Source organism: Rhinichthys klamathensis, unplaced genomic scaffold, assembly GCF_029890125.1.
Source record: "Rhinichthys klamathensis goyatoka isolate OS25496 unplaced genomic scaffold, OSU_Roscu_1.1 h1tg000262l_1, whole genome shotgun sequence".
NCBI classification, from domain to species: Eukaryota; Metazoa; Chordata; class Actinopteri; order Cypriniformes; family Leuciscidae; genus Rhinichthys; species Rhinichthys klamathensis.
The window spans coordinates 2,332,918-2,356,010 of record NW_026606783.1 but is presented as its reverse complement, the minus strand read 5'-3'; the positions used below and the strand labels follow the sequence as shown (position 1 = coordinate 2,356,010).

The 23,093-nt window shown below is 38.1% G+C and overlaps 1 protein-coding gene across 2 annotated transcripts; it reads right to left on the bottom strand.

Annotated features, from left to right (window-relative positions):
* Window positions 1-1,034: 1,034 nt before the first annotated feature.
* trim46a (tripartite motif containing 46a) lies at window positions 1,035-22,691 on the bottom strand. Of its 2 annotated transcripts, XM_056267749.1 has the most exons (12): window positions 22,593-22,691; window positions 19,635-19,890; window positions 15,823-15,973; window positions 13,960-14,158; window positions 8,014-8,160; window positions 7,664-7,759; window positions 6,203-6,456; window positions 5,875-5,996; window positions 5,412-5,759; window positions 4,199-4,428; window positions 2,774-2,841; window positions 1,035-2,670 (listed from the first exon to the last, which is right to left on the bottom strand). In XM_056267749.1, the coding sequence occupies exons 1-12, from the start codon at window positions 22,650-22,652 to the stop codon at window positions 2,286-2,288; spliced, it is 2,316 nt and encodes a 771-aa protein (XP_056123724.1). In that variant the 5' UTR covers window positions 22,653-22,691; the 3' UTR covers window positions 1,035-2,285. The 2 variants fall into 2 exon arrangements, with proteins under 2 accessions (XP_056123724.1, XP_056123725.1); XM_056267750.1 differs by lacking the exons at window positions 1,035-2,670; window positions 2,774-2,841 and having other exon boundaries at window positions 4,353-4,702.
* Between the last annotated feature and the right edge of the window lie 402 nt (window positions 22,692-23,093).

Below are 23,093 nucleotides of genomic sequence, written 5' to 3'. Positions count from 1 at the left end.
ACTGGATTGTTGATATATTCTTCTTTGTTCCTGTTGTTCCTGATGACTGTCATGGAACATAATGATATAATATAATATATGCCATGTTTTTTATTCACTTTTGATGCCAAGGTAATGTTTGAGGACTGCAACATTCATACATAAATAAACATATAATGTTGTTGTATGCTGTATGTTTTATGTTCTCACACTGGTAGACACACTCTAACATATAAGTTTACACTACTGTAGTGCATTAAAATAAACATTGAAATGGGTGAGTTGGACATGTAGCTTTAGATCACCTGTGGATTAAACAAAAACTGGACTAACAAGCAGCTTTTTTTGTATAAGAAGCATTCTTTTACTTTCACTTTAATAATTGACAACAGCCACTATCTATGTGGGACTTTCTGAGTGTCAAAAATGCACTTCATACGCAAGAGTTATGCCTGCTAATAAATGAGAAACTACAGAAATGTGGTTATATCACAATAAGTGATTTTACCACTATTTAATTTGTTTTACAGTTTGCAATTGCCCAGACATGCAGCACACAATTGACTGGACCTGACCTGAGTATGACTGAATATCTGAGTATAATTTGAAATCTTTTTGTGTGCAATAGGTTGTAAAGATCACAGTTTTAGGTGAGGAAAAACTATTTTTTTTATCAATAAGTTATAACAACATATGTTTTGACATTGCTTTAACTCATCAAAAAAAATAGGTTAAGCAATTTTTTACTTTCAACTATATATATATATATATATGTGTGTGTGTGTGTGTGTGTGTGTATACAGTATATATATATATATATATATATATATTATTTTTTGCTGTAGACATCCTTAGGAAAGGTCCACACAGAATGTGTTTTTGCATTTAAAAACATGAGACGCAGGGCAGTGGAATGGGGAAAAGGCAAGACCTGAAGAAATCTTAACGTGATTGCTTAACGCAACGTGTCATGTGCAAGCGCAACAGTCAAACACGTCCACCTAGCTCGTTTACAAAAAGGCAATGGAAAAGCAGCACAATGGAATGCAAAAATGTGTTCTGTGAGAAACATTGATGCTTTATTTCACTTCTGCCATTAGTGTATTTTACAAACATTTTGCCTGTTTTCAAAGGGCCATTTTAAGAAATGCTACATAATATCATCAACAACAATATAAATTCACACAACGAGACCTGAATCTGCAACAATGCACTCAAGCAGCGGAAAACATGGCCAAAACCCGAGCTTTCAGCAACTGTCTTTCTTTATTGCAATAACATATCACACACTCACACACACGCGCAATAAATACATTTGACGTTCACCATACAATTCAAAAATGCCCTCTCACATCGACACACACCGACTCACAACTGACAGTTGCACGGTCATGAGCAGCATACACTTCTGAAAAGCAACTTTACCCGCTAAATTGTTGTTTCCATACCCATTCTGCAAAAAAAAAAAAGAATAAATAAATGATTATGAAAAAGCCTAAAAAGTATGAGATGTGTCAAGACTGTTGTGTTTTGAATATTATTATTTAGGACATTCAAATGGGAGTCGGTTGTATAACATTTGAGCAGGCACCTGTAGGGATCTCACAAAAGCAGGTTCTTTTCATTTCACTTTTAACTGTCAACCCTGTTTTGGCCCAAACAACCAAACAGACAAGGTCTCTATGCACAGAACGTGGACTGATACCAATACAACATGTCCAACCAAGGTTTGACATCTTGGTTGAGCCTCAAAGTAGCAACACAATTCAAACATCGGGAACTACTTAGAAACATGACAGTCTCAAATGGATAAGAACTGCAACATGATCACGTCAAGACGTTTTAACATTCCTGTAAAGAGCACATACATTGTTAATGAATAAATCAGGGTGTAATACTAACTATTAGCACACCCATTTTGGGCGGTTTGCATGCTAACAATGCTGGAAAAAGGAGTTTGTAAATAGCGAGGAATCGTTTGTTTTTATATGAACGTTCTGTCACGAGTGAACCTGAATCATACATGGACTATATTTCCATTGTTTTTAATTTTGTAGCCATAAAAATGAATGATTCCTCATTATTTAATGCTGACCCACATGTTGTTAGCATGCTACATGTTGTTAGCATCCATAACCTTTTTTTAATGTGTATACTTTGAAATTAAATTTAATCTTAATATAAAATATCATCAGTCAATACATCATTAGCTATGAAATAAGCTTGTAAACAAAGTCGATAGAAAACGATAAAAGAATATTTGCCTAAAGGTGCTGATTTGACTAGTTTTAAAGCGATCAGATGTTTCAGTGACTGGCATCGGTGGCACGTGTTTGGATGGTCACTCTTCTTGGCGGGTTCTGCTCTGTACTGCGATTGGCTATTAGCTCCTGTAGCTGCAGAGCCCCTCCGCCAATGAAACAGAAGGCTGGGCAAACAGGGGCGGAGCAATCGACAGTCCCCTCCCACAGCACTCGCAGAGAGTGTGCGTCGTAGAAAGTGAGCCGCCCCTTCTCAAAGTCCAGACACAGTCCGAGGCGAGGTGGCAGGGGGGCAGTGAGGGGGCCAGTAGAAGTGTTAGGTGACTTGGGTAGTAAAATCTTGCCCATGCCCATTGTGAGGAAACAGAATGGAGGAGGGCAGTCCTGGGCGTCCTCTGCACCGCTGTCATGACCACTGTCTGGATCGTACCTAAAGTGAAATGGGGTGGGGGGGGGAGGAAATAAAAATCATCAATAACATTGCCTTCCTCAGTCAGCTCTAAAACGTTAAAAAATTCTCTGTTTCTCCTCACCGTGGACTTGCCATGTCTTGTGGAAGATGGAACCACTCCTGCAGTTTTGCTTCAACACCCACTCCCACCTAGACAACAATGCTTTAAAGGGTTAGTTCACCCAAAAATAAAAATTGTCCCACAATTTCCTCACCCTCAAGCCATCCTAGGTGTACATTACTTTCTTCACTATTCCGCCAGAATTTGACTCGTGTACGGCCGTTAACGGAAGCTAGTGATTATAGTTTATAAAGTTATAAATATGGATATTTTTCATATACACCTAGGATGGCTTGAAGGTGAGTAAATTATGGGATAATTTTCATTTTTGGGTGAAATAACCCTTTAGGGCATAGACATTTTAAAGTTTTTTTTGTTTTGTTTTTTGTATGAATCTATTATTTATATATAGTCGCTGTCGGGCGGATACCTTGTATCTAGGGTGACCAGACGTCCCGAAAAATTCGGTACAGTCCCTAAATCTAAGCTGTTGTCCCGAATCCGGCCCTAATTGTCCCGAAAATTATACTAAAGAAAAATCTTGAGTAGTTATAAAACATTAAAAACTGTCCGTGGAGGTTGAGCCATCCTGCAGCCAGCCCCCGCAAGTTGCAGCAGCCGCGAGGACAGTGAATGTGCAGGCAGCCAGTTGTAAAGGAGTGATTGATTGGTCGCGGCACTGTGTGCAAAAAAAATACTTCGGCCGGGCCTAATGTCTGATGTCGGGTAACACAAAGCAAATCATCTACACAATTATTTAGTTTTTCTATTTAATGACCGACAATTTAGTTGTAATAATAATTTTGGCATAAGGCTTATTAGCGTTAGGCTATAGCCGGAAAGGTCTGATTTACAAACTGTTACAACAGTAATTTATTTTCTTTTTTTTCACAATGACATTTGAGTTCATGATTTGAATGTTGTTGTTTTTTGTGGCAGACTAAAGACTAATGTTGACTGTTGATCTTTGAATAAAAAAATATGATTGGTTCAGGTTTGAAATTCATCATCTTTTATTATAGGCTATGTAGTCTAATATCATAGTAGGCCTACATTCTTGAAAAAAAGTGAGTAAATCTTATTATTTCACATAACAGAAATTGTTTATATTTTTTTTTAAATATTACAGCTGTTTGCAAAATTAGCTGTACACTGCTCAAACATTTGGGATTGGTAAGATTGTAAATGGTTTTGTTGGAAGTCTTATTCTTATTATCAATGTTGAAAACACTTGTGCTGCTTAATATTTTTGTGATCTGATACATTTTGTGATTATTTGATAAATAGAAAGAATTTATTTGAAATAGAATGTTTTTATAACATTATAAATGTATTTAATGTCACTTTTGATCATTTTAATGCATCCTTGCTGAATTAAAAGTATTAATTTCTTAAAAAATAAAAATCGTACTGACTGCAAACTGCTGAATGGTAGTGTATGTTCACCTTAACCAGGTAGGATCCAGGCTCCACTGAGCATGCCCAGTAGTGTCGTCCCTGTGTGATAGAAACGTCGGCCACAAGGAGGTCAGAGGTGAGGTGACATGAGGTAAGGGCCCGATCAGCTGCCTGCAACAGGGTCATCCCGGGAACACTCCGGGCATACGTCTGCCCTTTCCCCAGCGCCACCCGCTCCGCATGCAGGCCCCAGCGCGAATCCAGGCAGAACGACAACACTGAGATTGAGGTATTCAGGAGGAGAGTAGTGGAGGATAGGGTTGGAAAGGTCAGGTCATAGGGTTAGGGCAAGAACACAAAGCGAAAAGAGGATGAGGGAGTGTGACAACATATAAATAGAAAATAGAAAGAAGCAGAGAGGGGGGATATGTATGGATAAGCATAAAAGGGAAGAAATGGGATAGGAAATTTGGAGAAAAGAGGGGAAACAAAGAGGACAGCAGGAACATTGTACATATTCCAGGACTCTAGGATTCAGAGGAGATCAAGCAGCTGATATTCCAGTTAAATAGGAATACAAGTCAAAGAAACAGCAGAGATAATAGAAACAAAGGAAGGTGGAGAATAACAGGAAGCACAAGGAGAAATAATACAGAGAGAAGAGCAAAAAAAGAGATGTGTCAAAGAGTTGTGGATAAGCACTCAGAAATATACTAGTGATAAGCAACATAATTAACTATGAGAGAAAACAAAAAAGAGAATATGATATGCATAAAATACCACAAAACAAGAACAGGTTCAGTTTGATGTAATATAGAACTGTGGTATGAATGGATCAATTAATGATAGATAGATAAATTAATAATTGATACAGACGGATGGACAAGTGAATAAACATGAACAAACAGACATGAATAAATGAATCAGTGAATGAATGGATGGATGGATGGATGGATAGATAAATGGAGGGTGGATGAATTGATATAAATGAATCAATCAGTCAATTATTAAATAATTCAATGAATAGACAAAAAAAAAAAACTAAAGTAGTTGAATAATTGGAAGAATTAATAAATGGATGGATAAATATAGGAATAGAGGATGTAAATTCCAAGTCAACGAAGTAGAATGACTGGAAAAGATGCGAAACAAAAACGAAGCATCCAATATGTGAGAAACTGGGGAGCTTGAGGAAAAACTGATATTTTGAAGTGGTTCAAATGCAAGTGTGTTTGTATTTTTGTGAGTGGATGTGTCTTACCTGGTGCAGGAGGTGTGTGTAGATACACCTCCTCACTGTACTCTCCAAACCCTGCCTTATTACAGCCTCGAACTCTCAGGACATACACACTGTCCATCTCTAGCTTGTCAACCACTGCACTGGTCCCGCCCACATCATCAAGACGCTGCCAAGGACAGTGTGTGCCATTACTTCCTGAGCTTCCGTCAGACCAGACTCTGCCCCATAATGCTCCAGCTCCGCCCACTTTCCTCTGATACTCCACTGAGTAGTGCCAGGCGGGGGCGGAGTCCTGTGGGAGGCGCCAGCACAAATAGAGCTCGTTATAGGCCAGGGTCTTTTGAGTGTCAATCACAGGAGCCAATGGGGCTGCAGAAGGAAAATGAGGGGTCGAGTAAGATGTGAATTCAAATTGTTACCTTGCTAACCTAGAAAACCAACTCAAGGTATTTACGGATTTTGAAAACTGAGTTTTTATGAAAACCTTGTATAAAGTCCATGCTGCTGAGTGCTGTGAGTTCTCTGGAGACTTCTATTTGAAAGTGTCGAAACGAGGGATCAGCAGATAGAGAGAAATGCTGAAGATGTTCTATTGCTTTTACCAGTCTGAGGAGAAGAAAGATAAAAAATCAAGTAAAACTTAAATGAATATAAAGAAGCTCTCTGTAAACCAATTGACTATGTGTAACATAATCTTCCAATGTTTGTGTGCCTTCAATGGAAACACACAATAGGCTATTGTGGGTTTCATATTTCATAAATGAACAGATGCACGCAATCCCAGCAACAAACACCCTCAAACACAGTCTAACCTGTTGTGTGTGACCCTGGCAGCCTGCACAAAGCACGGCTGGTCGGTTTCCTTAAGAAGCTCCTGAGTGTATGTGAGCAGCCCTGCATGTTCCAAAAGACTCTGTTTTTCGGAGAGTTGTGCATTCAGAGCCCCTGCCCGCTGCGCACGAGCCCCCTCCATCAACATGGCCAAAGCCCCCTGACGCTCCGCCAGCACACCACGCAACTCACTCACACACTGGTTCAACTGCTCCTTAGCCACTACGCTGTTCACCTGAGCACAGAGGTAAAGAGATTGAGCAGGACAGAAAAAGGGAACAGCGAAGCTTGGCATATCTTTTAAAACATCATAAATACATATTTTTTTAAATGCAAATATTTATTTTATATATCTTTTATATTAAAATGTTTACATAAAATAATATAAATATGACATTAAATCATATTTTAAAATACATTTTAATAAATGATTATCAATTTAATTTAAATATTTTAAACCTTTTCTTATTTTTCACACTGAATCTTGATCATCACATTTGGTCATCATTATTTTTCACAAATAAATGTACACTATAACACCACTGAAAAAACACAGGATACTCCTGGAGAGACAGTGAACTATTATCCATCTTTAGATTTAATTTCGATATATAAAAGAAACATGAAGGCTGCATCAGAAATCGCAAACTTCCCTACTATATAGTAGACGAAAAACTGTATGTGACAAAAGAAGTATGTCTGAATTCACAGTACTTATAAAAGAGTAGGCAAAAAGCACCCGGATGACCTACTACTTCTGGCGGGATTCTTAAGTGTGCATACGATGGGCACTTTACTATCTCATGAGGCCACGGTAAAGGATTACATCGCAGTGAAGCGACATACCTGACGCTGGTAGGTCACATGATAATGACAACATGGCAAATGTAGTACGTCCAGAGTATATTCATACTATACACATTCATACTATATAGAACACCGTTTTTTAGCGATAGTGAAGTACTTATTATTACTTATTCAAAATAAGTACCTACTCAAGAGAGTATGTGATTTCGGACGCAGCCTATGTCTTATTAAATGTAATAAATATTTTAATAATATCTAAATATTTAATTTATATTTTATATTTAAAATATTTACATAAAAAACATATTACATTTAAATAAATAATAATTAAAAATAAAGTATTCATATAAATAATAATAATTTAATTTTAATTTAATATAAAATGTTACATATTTTCTTTGGCCATAATTATATTTCACAAATACATTTTTCAGTTATTATGATATTCATTCACATTTTGCAATTTCCAAAAGTCTATGAGGAAAAAACACAGGACATTGACAAAACAACTGCTGGATCCAGTTGAAATCCTGCAACTTCATCCTCGCTCCGTTTTCACACCATTCATATACTCTAGGGTGAAGTATTTGTCTCATAAACACTCAAAGTATAATTAAAACACCAATGCTGTGTACCTCAGTCTGAGCAATGCCGCTTTCTACTTGGGTGATCTGTGCCTGTATAGAATCCTGATTGCCCAAGATGTAGTTCATTTCCTTGGTGATCTTCTCCTGTGATTTCACAACATGGAGAAAGATGAGTAACGTTAAACACCGACAACACACTGTAGAGTTTCTGCTGGCTGCCTAGTCATTGAGGAAATCCTTTCCCTTCTACCCTTGATCACCTAGAGATGTGCAGGGCTAGAGCTTAGAAAGATTAGCGCAAATAACCATTTTATACAGGAAAGAAGGGCATGTTGGGCAGTATTATGTTGATTATAGTCTAAAGATTCAGCTCTATAGAGCATACAAGGAATGGATACCTTTAGAGTTTGGTAAGCCAACGCAATAGGAATGATCTTGTGTCCACTGTGGGCCCGACGGAGTTTACAAAGCGGACACAACAGATGCTGACATGACCTGCAGTAAAACTGCAACCTCTCCTGCTCATGTTCCACACAAACTAATACCTGCAAGTGAGTGAGAGAGAGAGAGAGAGAGAGAGAGAGAGAGAGAGAGAGAGAGAGAGAGAGAGAGAGAGAGAGAGAGAGAGAGAGAGAGAGAGATAAATGGACAGGGGAAAAGCCCAGGAGGGGGGAAATGAGATTAAGGGGAACTTTTGAGACTAATATGTTTATCAAAAATCCTCTGTGTCGACTGCGGTGGAAAAGGACAATATTTGAATATTATTTGCATGTGGTTGATTAATGCCGATCAAAATTGAAGGACAATACGCTATTCAGTGTTTTGTGCTATTTAGTGGACATTTATGTCAAAACAAGCTTGTTTGTCTTCATGTTTTTGTGACAGACTAGGCCTATTGGTGCGTTCTATTATAGCCAACGAACCGACTCGGACCTCGGATATGACGTCAGGTCCACACTTCAAGCGTTCTATTATGTTTTGGGCGTCCGAGTCGGAGAAAAAAATGGACGCCACCCGTTGTAATGGTAGCACTGGCTGAGTACCAGGCGCTCCAAAATAAGTATGTGCTTCACCTTACAGAACACCGAGGAAGAACTTGAACTTGAAAATGTTCACTTTATTTCATGTTTTTCATGTTAATCTTCTGTTAGCAACGCTAGCAACGTAGTAATTGCACTCACAACAACCGATTCCCATACCTTCAGGGGACGCAGTAATACGAGTGATTATAATCGTCATTTAAAATACCAAAGCGGTTCAAAAACAATGAAAACAATTCATACTTTCAAGTCACACAGGGCGCAGCCATCTTGAATTCCGAAATGGAATTCTTGCTCGGTGTCCTCACGGTTGTCCGATGTCCGAGAGGAGAAATCCGAGGAAAGGGGGCGTGTTGCTACGCAACGCCTGTCTTCCGATTCGGATCTACGAGACGGATAAATAATAGAACGCACCATATGGACAAAAATATACGTTCTACATAAATATTAATAATACAAAAAATTGTTTTATTGTTTTGTAATAATAAAATGTGTTTTATTTATTGTAATATTGTTTTAAATTGTAATATTGTAATATTGTTTGTGTCTGTGGCTGGAGCAAGGCGACAACGGTCAGGGGTTTGAAGGTTCATCAAGGGAAAATGAAATGCTTGAGGGAGAAGGGACAAGGACCTCGCATTGATCAGTACTTCTTACGAAGTCAGTCAAGTCAGTCGAATGAAATCCAGCGACAGGAAGCAAACCACAGCTCGCAGGATATCAGCACCCCTGTCATTGACGAAAGGAGGGCTTGCACAGGTAGTGATGAATATATTCATACTTGTGAACCCGGTCAGGCTAACCAGCATAAGAGAGAAAAGAACCTCAACGGGCATAGGCCTGGAGTTAGATGGCCAAGAGCTTGTGAGAAAACTGCATGGGACACGGTAAACACAGATCTATGCTTTGCATTGGAAAGATTAACTGGTACAGTTGAAAAGAAGCTGGATACATTTGGGGACATCATTTACGCATATGGAAGTGAGAGGTTTGGTGTGGAAAAAAGGAAGGAAAAAGTACAAACTACTCCTGGAATGTCTAGACGGCAGCAGAAAATTGAAGGGTTAGTTAGAGAAAGGAGACAGCTGAGGAAGCAATGGAAAAGAGCAGAACAAAGTCAGAAGGAGGGACTCAATCTCTTACAAAGGGCCATAAAAGATAAGCTGGCAACATTACGCAGAGCTGAGCGCCTACGGAAACGCTACAAAAAGAAGGAACGTGCGAGGGCTAATTTCTATAAAGACCCATTCAAATTCGCAAAGAAGTTATTCACCAGTGAGAAGAATGGCACTTTAAAAACATCTAGGATTGAGCTAGAGAGATATTTGGAGGACACGCATACAGATGCAAAAAGGCATGAGCCTATGTCAATTCCATCAGACATACCACCTATCAACCCACCAGAATACCAAATGGAGGTCTGTGCACCTAAGTGGAAAGAGGTAGAGCAGGCTGTGAGAAAGGCAAGGGCTTCATCATCTCCAGGGCCTAATGGAGTTCCGTGCAGAGTGTACAAGAGTGCTTCAGGAGTTCTGCGAATTCTGTGGAAATTGATAAAAGTGGCATGGGAAAAACAGGTTGTACCTAGAGCATGGCGCAGAGCAGGTGGAGTCTTTATACCTAAAGAAAAAGATGCTACAAGCATCAGTCAGTTTCGTCCTATTTCACTATTAAACGTTGAGGGTAAGATTTTCTTCAGCATTATTGCCCAGAGATTGTCCACCTACCTGTTAAAGAATGGCTTCATTGACACCTCAGTTCAAAAAGCGGGCATTCCAGGGTTCTCAGGATGCTTAGAACACATCAATGTTGTCTGGCAACGAATTCAGTCAGCTAAAAAGGAGAGGAAGGAGCTCCATGTGACATTCCTGGATTTGGCTAATGCATATGGTTCAGTGCCACATGAGCTTCTTTGGGCAGCATTTGATTTTTTCAGAGTACCAATGTCAATAACAAATTTAGTGAAAGCCTATTTTGGAGATTTGCAATTCAGTTTCTCAACTCCAAAATTCAGCACTGCATGGCAATGCCTAGAGGTTGGAATAATGGCAGGATGCACCATTTCTCCACTGGCTTTTACCATGGCGATGGAAGTAATCATTAGGGCATCAAGATGGGTAGTAGGAGGAGAGCGCTTGGCTTCTGGGATGCGACTACCACCAATCAGAGCATACATGGATGACATGACAACCATGTCTACAACAGTAGCCTGCACTAATCGGTTATTGGGGAAGTTAACAGATAATATTGAATGGGCACGAATGCAATTTAAGCCCTCTAAATCAAGGAGCATCTCGATAGTTAAAGGAAAGGTAGTAGATAAAACATTCTTCATTAATGGTGAGGCAATACCAACAGTTTCTGAGAAGCCAGTGAAGAGTCTTGGGAGATGGTACGATGGGGATCTAAAGGACACAGTTCGGGTGGGAGAAGTTAGACGACAAGCAGTGGAAGGGTTGAAGAGCATAAACAGCTGTGCTCTACCTGGCAAACTAAAACTCTGGTGCTTTCAGTTTGGTCTACTGCCGAGGTTGCTGTGGCCACTGACCGTGTACGACGTTTCTTTGACAACAGTGGATAAGCTGGAAGCGTTGATAAGTTCATACATCAGGAAATGGTTGGGAGTTCCACGCTGCCTCAGCAGAGTGGGACTTTATAGTAAAGGAATATTGCCATTGCCATTCTCTGCTTTAACCGAGGAGTTTAAGTGTGCCAAGGTCAGACTGGAAATGACCTTAGTAGAGTCATGCGACAAATGTGTAAGGGAGGCAGCCCCTGTGTTAAAAACTGGTAGAAAGTGGTCAGCAAAGAAATCTGTAGTAGAGGCAAAGGCTGCCCTTCAAATGGGGGATATCGTGGGACAGGTACAGCATGGAAGAGGGGGTTTTGGGCTCAGTTTAGCTCCTCCTAAATGGCACAAGGCAGGCCCAGCTCAAAGGAGGAAGCTGGTAGTCAACGAGGTGCGTAAGCAGTAGGAGAGGATGAGGTGTACAAAGGCCATTTCCCAGGCCAAGCAGGGAGAGTGGATGAGATGGGAGAGTGTGGAACAACGTAAGATGGGCTGGCAAGACCTTTGGTCAATGGAAGAGAGTAGGATCAGTTACCTTATTAGGTCAACATATGATGTTCTCCCATCACCGAAGAACCTAAACCTCTGGGTAGGAGAGGATCCCTCTTGTCCTTTGTGTTCATCACCTGCCACATTAAGGCACATTTTGACAGGATGTAAGGTGGCTCTTAGCCAAGGTCGGTTTACTTGGCGCCATGACCAAGTACTGCCATGTTTGGCTTTAGCATTAGAAGGCAAGCGTAACATGACCAATAAGTTGCCACCTGTTCTAGCAAGACATTACACGCAGAAGACAATATTCCTCCGCCCAGGCGAGCAACCACCAAGAAAAGGTGTTAACACCAATTCTCGCCCAGGACAACTGGAAGCTGCTAGGGACTGGAAGATGCTGGCTGATCTTGATCAACGGCTTATTTTTCCACCTGAGATTGCCACCACTAATCTACGACCAGATATTGTTTTGTGGTCTGGATCAGCACGCATTGTTCAACTGATAGAGTTAACAGTGCCATGGGAGGATGCGGTAGATGAGGCATATGAGAGGAAGAAACTGCGGTATGCTCATCTGGCCACTGAAGCAGAACAGCGAGGATGGAGAGTCCAGGTTTATCCAGTGGAAGTGGGTTGCCGAGGTTTTGTGGCACACTCTACAACCCGGTTCCTCAGAGACATCGGATTCAGCGGCCAAGAGTTGCGTCACACAGTAAAGAACTTATCTGAAGCAGCAGAAAGGAGCAGCAACTGGCTGTGGTTGAGACGGAAAGATTCTAGCTGGCTGTGTGCAGGCCGCCACGCTACGGTTTCGTAGAATTCTTGAAAACTTGAGTCTGTTGGTTTATTTGTATACGTTCCTGTGGATATTGCGTGAATGACGGGTGGTTGGGCAGATATTGTGTTTTGCGGTAGGTGGTATGCCATACGGAACCGTTGTCCACTGAAACTGCATATTAACGCACCAGTGGGGCTCGACAGCCTTAGTCAAACGGGTTGGCGCGTATGGTCGGGTTGCGGAGAGATTGTGAGATTGTGGTTAGGTCTCAGCAGCAGGAGGGATGTAGAGGTCAGTAAGCTGGACTGAGTTGAGTGGGGGACGGAGGGGGGTGACTCTGGGACGCCAGAGTCACTGTCGAGCCCTCTTGAGGTGTCGTGGGCTAGTCGACGAAACACTGAGGACGGAAGGTGCCCACTTGAAGACCCTAGAGATGTCCCCTACTCGGCTCAATCCAGACGGTTGTCGTGCTGGCCCTGTAGTTGCAGCCGTCGCGTGTGCTGACGCGCCAAGTACACTGCAGCCGTTAACGCCGGACAGAAGGGGAGTCACACCACCTTATGGAAAGAAGCGTAAATGGATGGAGAAGCATAGTTTACTGTAAAGCTACGTCTTAGTTTTGCGTATCTTGGCGAAAGCCGAGTACAAATCAGCATGAAGTTTTAACATCTACTCTCGTGTAATGGAAATCATAAATGTAATTTATTCCTGTGATGGCAAACCTGAAATTTTTAGCATCATTACTTGCTGCTCAAGAAACATTTCTTATTATTAATGTTGAAAACAAATGTGCTGCTTAATAATTTAAGCAGACACATATCTTTTTTTCCAGGATTCTTTGATGAATAGAAAGTTCAAAAGAACAGCATTTATTTGAAATAGAAATATTTTGTAATATCTTTACTGTCACTTTTGATCAATTTAAAGCATCCTTGCAAAATCAAAGTATTAATGTCTTACAACAACAACAACAAAATGGTATATATTGATTTTGAATGGTATATATTCTGTTCAATTCAATTCACATTTATTTGTATAACGCTTTTCACATTATGTATCGTTTCAAAGCAGCTTTACAGAAAAAACATGCATCTACATTACATTTTAGAGTGATCTGTTATCAGAGGTGACCGTGTCCAATGAATGTCCATATTTCAGAAATGTACAGTTCAGATAATACAAATCACGCAGTTAACTAATATCATCATGTATTAATTTTAGGCAGAAACTATAAACTCATTAGAGTAATTATTACAAGTTGTGAACATAATGATTACAATATTTAGAAAATTTGGCAGTGGTGCAGTTGATTCTGAGATATATGGCACTGAAAAATATATATTTTTTTTTTTTTGGACCCTGGATGTAAACACGGTCTGACCTGGAGTTAAATGTTTGACTCAGTGACTCTCCTTTCTTTGTGTTTGTGGTGATCCTCTCTCAGAAGGATCCCGTGTGCTCTTACCTTGGGTCTGAAGCTGTGTGTGGGCATGATGTGTTCGTGTTGGGCTCGTGGTGTGCCCCAGGGGTGGTACAGTTTGAAGCACTCATTACAGAAGTTGGACCTGCAGTCAGCGCAGCCTTTGGTGGCGTCCAGAGCCTGAGGAGGTTTACAGAACTGGCACATGACTGCCATGCTGCCAAGACTTACTGTCCGCCTGTACCTACACACATGGAGAAAGAGAGACATTGGTCAACTATTGTGCAAATGCAGGCTTGGGTTACACGTACGCAGGCGAGCAGAACGAGGCGTGATCATCAAAAAACATCTAATAAAACAGTCCAGGCCTGGTCCACTCTCGATCTTCACTGTCGTCGCTCCTCCTTTTATGCTTCCGCACCTCCGTGAGAGATACGAGACCGGTGCGTCGCACAGGTGTCGCTCATCAGCAATCACGCCACCGGCCTCGTGCCGTTCTCCCACGGCCCTCAGCCTCGTCCTGCTCGCCACATGTACATCAATTATAGTGTGTGTTTGTTTGTGTGGTGTAAATGTAGCTCAGCTGTCCAAAGACTGCATAAAAACAAAGCATCAGCACTTCACTTACATTCAGCTCCCTCTCACAACTTCTCTTTTAAAGGAAAAGTTCAACCAACAAATGTTCACACTCACTGTCTTATTTACTACACATCTAAGAGGAGAGAATGTTGTATTACCTACCTTTACAATTAATTCATTTATTTGATTTATTCTAGATGTTAAAAGGAACATCATGTTTAATGTTTAAACATTAATTTAAATATTTTACTAATTTAATATGTTGATATAAATTTTTTGTCTTAATGTTTATATATATATATATATATATATATACTGTATATGATTTAACAATATATTTTAAATGTCTTTTTAATGTTTTTTTTTTTTTACATGGAGCTCTGCACATGACATGCTGAGGGAAAAATGGATCTCATGTCAAAAAAATATTAAGAATTTGTTTCCATGTTGTATTTAGCTCACTCATTTTAGTTAAATAGTGGCGATATTGTACGAATTAATGGTCAAACTTTAGATTAGGGTCCAATTCTCACTATTAACTAACTATTAACTATGACTTTTGCCTCAATAAACTCCTAATTACTGCTTATTAATAGTTAGTAAGGTATAGTTAAGTTTAGGTATTGGGAAGGATTAAGGGATGTAGAATATGGTCATGCAGAATAAGGCATTAATATGTGCTTTATAAGTACTAATAAACAGCCAATATCCTAGTAATATGCATGCTCAACATCCTTAATTCACTTTCATTATATGGATAAGAGTGGCTAGAACATTCTTCTCCTTTTGTGAGAAAGTCATTTATGTTTTGAATAACATTTGTTCATTTTGAGTCCAATATTTCTTCTCTTGCTTCTCTTAAGTTTTAATTGAGTCTTGTGGTGTTTTTAGGGCCAGATTTGCTCGTGCACATTTTTACTATATGGAATGGAGTCATGCAAGCTGTTTTCTGGAAGGAAGAAAGTAATTATTTTCTGTCTCCGCCTTTTCTTGACCTCATTTTGCTATGCCAGTAAGGTGATTTGATTGGTCCACGTAGTGAGACTGCGTGAGAATATTCAAAGAGCTATCAACCCCAATGGTGATGTGTCTATGAATAGACGCAAGTTCAGAACATCTGATGTATTGTTCAAAACCAGTAGAACAACATTACAGTACAGTTACTAGAATTACATTTCAAAATTCTCAGAGGAAGTGTGTGTGTGTGTGTGTGTGTGTGTGTGTGTGTGTGTGTGTGTGTGTGTGTGTGTGTGTGTGTGTGTGTGTGTGTGTGTGTGTGTGTGTGTGTGTGTGTGTGTGTGTGTGTGTGTGTGTGTGTGTGTGTGAGACCTCTCCACTATGCGCTCCAGCGTGAGGTTTCTCAGACAATCTGCAAGCCCTCTCTCTCCCAGCTCCACATCTTTTCCGCAGGTGGGACAGGGGAACAGCATGATCACAGGAGGGGTGTCTTTACGCCTCCGTCCTGGATGTGTTCCACACACTGCACAAAAATGGGGAGAGATGCAGATAGAAAAAGCTGTTTCCACATTAAAGCTTCTTTAAGCCACTATAAATCTAAGGCAGGAAGAAGAAAGGAAAAGCTAATCAATGCAGAAGGAGAACAGAATCCAGAGGTCCTGTGTGTGCTGACATATTCAGAATCAGCCCATCACAACGGCTGCACAACGCACACGCACCTGCAAAGTCCTGCAAAGACGCAATACATCTGAATGATACAGTAGCATCTATAAACTTTTTGCACAGAGAGAAACTAGTGAAATTATGCTAAAGTCACATCACGATGTCATCGTTTTAAATGTTATTTAATATGGGCCTGGTTTCACAGACAGGGTTTAGATTAAGCCAGGATTAGTCTTTAGTTCAATTAAGACATTTAAGTAGCTTTTATAAATGTGACTTAGAAAAAAATATTACTGGTGCGCATCTTGAGACAAAACAATGGCACTGGCATATTTTCAGATATATCAGTGCAAGTTGATTTCAGTTAAAACGGCTCAAACATGCATTTTAGTTTGGGACTAGGTTTAAGCATCGTATTTTAAACCGGGGAAAATTAAATAAATAAAACATTTTTAAATAAGTAATTAAATTTAATTAACTTAAAATAAATTTTATGAAAATACAACCAAATAAATGATTAAACTGGCATGCCTTATTTTAAGCATTATTTAATATAACTAAATAATCAAATTATTTTTAAATAAATAATTTATATAATTAATTTAAATGCCTAAAATAACAAATAATTGATCATTATTAAATGATAATCAAATAAATAATCAAATGGACATGATTAATTGAATTAAGCTAAAATTACTTGATTATGGAAGATTAAAATAAAATACACAACCACAAAAATATACATGTAATATTAGTTATAAGGTAAAGTGTAAATATAAACTAAAATCCAAAAGTTTGGTTTAGTAAGATATTTTTTTAAAAATAAATTAATAGTTTTATTCCGGAAGGATGCATTAAATTGATCAAAAGTGACAGTTTTATAATGCACAACAACTGTTTTCCACATGGATAATAATAAGAAATGTTTGTTGAGCAGCAAATCAGCATATTAGAATGATTTCTGAAGGATCATGTGACACTGAAGACAGCAGTAATGATACTGAAAATTCAGCTTTGCCATCACAGGAACAAATTACCTTTTAAATATATTAAAATAGAAAACAGTTATTTAAAATTGCTCACAATATTGCAGTTTTTACTGTATTTTTAATCAAATAAATGCAGCCTTGGTGAGCAATACATTAACCCTTTGATGCACAACATGGGTCTAAATAGACCCGACTGAGTTTTAATTTTCTATATCTTTGCAAGAAATTAATTTCATCATTCAGTATTCCAGGTATTCCTCAATTAACTTGTTTTTGATCATCACAAATCCTTATTTTTATTTTTACTTTCTTACTTTTTGAATAAAAATAGTTTTTGTATCACAACCCTTCTAATGCGCAACATGGGTCTAAAAAGACCCGTATTCATTTCCTATGTTATTTCAGTGATGGCTGAGTGTTTTCTTTGCTGAATCTTTAAAATATATGTATTTTATCATTTGTTATTCCAGGTATTCATTAAATATCTTGTTTTTGATTTCCACAAATCATTATGTTTATGTTTCCTTTCTTACTTTATAAACAAACACAGTTTTTGTATTTCTACATCAATTTTACATACACGGGTCTAAAATGACCCGTATTCATTTCCTATGTTATTTCAGTCATGGCTGAGTGTTTCTTTGCTGAATCTTTAAAATATATGCATTTTATCATTTGTTATTCCAGATATTCATTAAATATTGATATTTATGTTTTCTTTCTTACTTTATATACAAACAGAGTTTTTGTATTTCTACATACATTTTACATACATGGGTCAAAAATGACCCATATAGAAACCTTTGATATTTGCACATATTTGCAAGTAGGAACATATTTACTGCATAAATACTCTTACTATGGTATTATTACATAATACTATTCACCTGCCACACATTTCACAACTCAACACTGCTGCTTTTGTATATTTGATGCAAGTCTTATTTTATTTTAACCACAGAAAATATTTGATATTTTGTAAAAGATAACTGGACATAATATTTGAATATTAGGCTATGGTTACTTGACCATGAAATCCTAGTGAGAAATTACTTGTGAGAAAGAGAAACATATCCAATACTATTAGCTAGCTAGCTGTCGACATATTCTATTCCAGCTAGCTAATGTTAGCTACACTAAAAAAAGATGGGTTTTTAAAGGGGAACTCAGCAACTCTAGTCATTTCTTCGTTGATTTTCACTTTTGTTGTCGCATGTTTTCTCAACGAGCTCCCCCTACAGCTGTGGGACGTATATTTCACAACAATGTTGTAAAAAAAACTCACTTGCGGCCCCTCCTCCCCCTTTCTACTGCTGCTCATGTGCATTTGTTATTATCGGAGCCGGCCAACTTTATCGTGTGGAGCTATACCGAGGTGGGTAATACATCATACACATTGAGGGCGGCGTGTGTGTTTATGTCGAATTGCCATAAAGCATTTTGTGTTTCTCGCTCATTCTCGCTTCTCACAAGACTTCCTGTTTCCAACTTACTGGGACGTTAGTCCCCATGTTGCAAGGTTGGTTTTCCGCCTAGGAACGTTGGGGGGAGCAGGGAAAGTCACCATTTTCACCAGAACAATTATTAAACCATCCAAATGATTTCTAAATGGTTTCATTAAGTTGAAATAGTTGCCAAATGCCCCTTTAAAGCTTATTTACATGTAATAGGCCTAAAAGTTCTATTAAGAACCGTATAGTCTTGAATAAGCCATTATGCTGAAATGGTTCGATGTGTTAAGAGTTTAGGGTCCTTTTTTCCCCGCCTTTTGATTTTAAAATCTGTAACTGTCAAAGCCACCTGAAATAACATAGGAAATGAATACAGTCATTTTAGACCCGTGTATGTAAAATTGATGTAGAAATACAAAAACTGTGTTTGTTTATAAAGTAAGAAAGAAAACATAAACATAATGATTTGTGGAAATCAAAAACAAAGATATTTAATGAATACCTGGAATAACAAATGATAAAATACATATATTTTAAAGATTCAGCAAAGAAACACTCAGCCATGATTGAAATAACATAGGAAATGAATACGGGTCATTTTAGACCCGTGTATGTAAAATTGATGTAGAAATACAAAAACTGTGTTTGTTTATAAAGTAAGAAAGGAAACATAAACATAATGATTTGTGTAAATCAAAAACAAGATATTTAATCAATACCTGGAATAACAAATGATAAAATGCATATATTTTAAAGATTACAACAATGTTGTAAATCAGGTGTGATTTACAACATTGTAACATAGCAAAGAAACATTCAGCCATGACTGAAATAACATAGGAAATGAATACGGGTCTTTTTAGACCCATGTTGCGCATTAGAAGGGGTATCCATAGCTTGCGCATCAAAGGGTTAAAAAATAAAAACGATAGTGTACAGTAGTGGTCAGTATAAAAAATACTTGACTACAGAACTGACCGATTGATTGACAGATCAGAATCGAGCATCTCAGAGAGCCGTGTATAATAAGATGACAGCACACCTGATTTTGATCTCGCTGTCTATTAAGGAACACACAAACCTGTTCTGATCACCCGGTCTAGGCGGTCTGTTTTGGGTGGAGGTCGGCGCGTCTGTCGGGGAGAGCGTGTGTTGGGGCTTGAGGTGGGTGTGTTGGGCTCTGGGGGGAGCTCGGGGGGCGGGTATCCTCTCTGAACCAAGACTTCTGCCGCACACAGCACACACACACTGTGCATACATGGCAACACTATCGGCTGCTTCACCATCTCCTCACACACGGGACAGTGCAGCTCTCTCTCTATAGTCTTCATATTAGACTAGACAGAGAAAGGGACAGTTTTAACAATATTTACCAGAGGAAAACGCAATCAGACATGTAAGCACAGACAACACTCTCTCGAATACATTATAGATTATGTTGATATAGACAGATCATAACCATCCTGTTTCAGAGGTAAAGGCTTTAATATATATAATATAATATAATTAATATAATAAACATCATTCCTGATGTTACATGTGCAGTTTCATGTTTTTGAAGCAACACTGTAGGCTTTATTTTTATTTTAGCCTATACACTGTAAAACATATAGTTTTTTCAAAATTGCAAAAAAAAAAACAGGAAAATACAATTTCAGTTTTTCTAATTTATAAGTTTAGATTTCATTTAATGTGTTACTTGCAGTTTCTTTGTAAGTGTTTGTGAAATTTACCAGAATTTTTTACACCAATTTGACTGAAATTGACTATGGATTGTGCTATGGACTGAGTTTTTTCTAAGGTAAACATTATGGGCGTAGGTTGGTCAGTATGAACTTTTGAATATTTGCATATCAGGAAAATTATGTAAATGCCAAAAACAACACACACAAACAGTCATGTTGTTTATTAAAAGTGTTTACTTCCTTCGTTCTAGTTCTGCTTACAAATTTCCCCAGTAATGGAAATACTTTTATCCAACATTCAAATCGTGAAGTCTGCTATGTATTCACACAAATGACTGATATTGGTAGTAGCTACATTTTGAGTTTTGACAATTGAGATTTACGAGTTGAACTTCTTTCTGTGTTACAAATCTGTTCAAATGTGTTAGTCATCTCGGACGTTTAACTAGGCTCAGCTGGAAGTACAAGAAAACCATTCCTCAAACTCGAAAAACTTGATGTTGGCTTCTGTAATACAGACTATGTTCACACACATCTTGTTTATTTACAATTCCTGCCACCCAAGTTTCATATCTGGCATAAGGAAGTTAACATTTTAATCACTTTTTTTGTATTTGATCATACTCATAAACAACCATTCATTCTACACCACTGGAATCTAAATTTAAGTCGGTTTCCAGAAGAAAAAATCCCATTTATTTTCTCCACAGGGAAATTGATTTTAAAGGATAACTTAATCGATGGTATATGCTTTTGACAAAGCGGTTAGTCCATATTATTTTAACTTATTCTTTAAATAATCATGTTTAACAGTGGAATTCCTGCTGAATCTACTCATTACTCTTGATTCCGCAGAGAAATCTACACTAAATCAGAGAATTGCAACTAAATCTTGCCAAATGAACCCTTTTCATTTGGCTACTCCCCACTCATATAAAGCACTGCGAATGACTTCAGTCTTACATTCTAAAACGAACTTAAAATATATTGTTTCTATACATAATCAACATCTTGTTTGTTTGCTTGTTTGTTTGACTTTATTATCTGTTCAGATTTCCTGGACAGAAATTCATCTTTAACGCTGGCATAAAAAAAAATACATCAGACAATACTGCATCCACATTATATATAAATTATATTATATATTATATTAAACCAATAGTTTTATATTTCGTTATTGTTTTTAAATAAATGATGTTTTTCGCAGTTGTAGTTATTTCCCTCATTAAAGCTGTTAAGTACACAGTCTTCTACCTTTTTGTCCGATTTTCAAAAAGATTTGCTTTACATTAAACTTTGTAATGTTGTTATTCCAACGCATACTTATAACTCTTAAACAAACACTTTTAAAAAAAAATCTCTATGAAAAATAAATGGGGGAAAATATTTCTAGAACCAGGCTGCTAAAAAATTGCATTGTTTGCACTCCATTAGTCTCCATCATTTAATAATAATAATAATAAAAAAGGGTTCCCCTCCTTAAAAAGAAAATGCTGACCTTTACAGCTGTCCCAGTCAGGCATGTGCTCAGCTGGTTTGGGTGGTTTAGCAAGATGATCTAAAAGCCTGACTAAATCAATTTAAGCTATTTTTAGCTGTTTTATGTTCAGTATCTAGCCATTATTTCCCCCAGAGCTGACAGTATACATTTTATTCTGTCAATAAGCCATTGAAATAATTAAATTCTCCTAGCTGTCTTCTGTTCCTCTTTTATACTAGTTTTTTTCCAGACGTTTCCCACAGCTCGCGACCTCTCTTGCATCCCGTCTCTATGGCAACATGCATCCGCGCGACAGCAGCTCAGTGATAAGGCCTTTTCCGCTTCTTATAGATTTGAAAGGCTCCTTTATTTTTCCTTTACCTCTTCTCTAACAGTGTAATCAATGAATATGTTGCACCAGCGTCTGCTATGCATCAATCATGATTCTAAGGTAGACCAAATGCATCAGTCTGTTCAATCGTGTATTAACGGGAACATAAATATTCTGATATTATATATTAGAAATAGGCCTACACGCTTAAGAGCAAATAGCCTAAATCATTCATAACAGAGGAAAAGCAGCCGTGGCCTACACGCGCTTTAGCAAAAGAGGATGAAAAATATAGGCCTACTCGGAGTCGGTTTCTGCTTACAGGTGTTATTCATAATCTAGCAAATAATATGCTCTAAAGAATTTGATTTATCTATTTTAACTGGGTTTTTTTTATGTTAGATTTGGGCATGGAAAACACTCAAATGTCCCATTTAGCCTACAGCTGACCGTAAACATTGCATTCGTGAGTTAAATAACAGCCGCGTGCAAATGACATGATAACGTGTAAATATGTGGTTTTAATAATGCAAATGTACTTACGCTTATACGCACGAGGGCGTCCATAATGGATGTAAAGGTTTGCAACTCCGCATCTGCCATTGCTGAACTATGCCGATTGTTAGATTAATAGCAAATGAAATAAACGCTAATGAGCGTTTTTTTCTACATAGAGAATCATTTAAACAAATAACTGTTTATAAGATCAGGAGTCCGCGAAATAAAACAAAATGGTTGAACATGCAACTGAAATTGACGGCTGTTAAACCTTTACGTTATTATTTGTGTCTAAGAGAGGTCCAATTTAACGCAATCCATGTTGATTTAGGGGGGCTCCAACAGTGTTTGCTGAGGTCTTTAGGGGGAGATCAGTAAAGAGCATGCGCATGGATGCTGAGCTGAGCATGCATGAGAGCCTCTTGGGTGGTATTACCATAGACAGTAAAAGAAGGGTATTACACTCTATGGTATCATTCTATGGTAAATATATGGATATAATATAGCATAATATAATATAGCATAATATAATATAATATATTGTGC

Coding starts and splice junctions, on each gene's coding strand:
- trim46a (XM_056267749.1), bottom strand. CDS start 22,652: ATGGCAGATGCGGAGTTGCAAACCTTTACATCCATTATGGACGCCCTC. Junction 15,974..19,634: donor AGACCGGGTGATCAGAACAG/GTTTGTGTGTTC, acceptor ATTTTTGTGCAG/TGTGTGGAACACATCCAGGA. Junction 14,159..15,822: donor CTGGAGCGCATAGTGGAGAG/GTCTCACACACA, acceptor CCATGTGTGTAG/GTACAGGCGGACAGTAAGTC.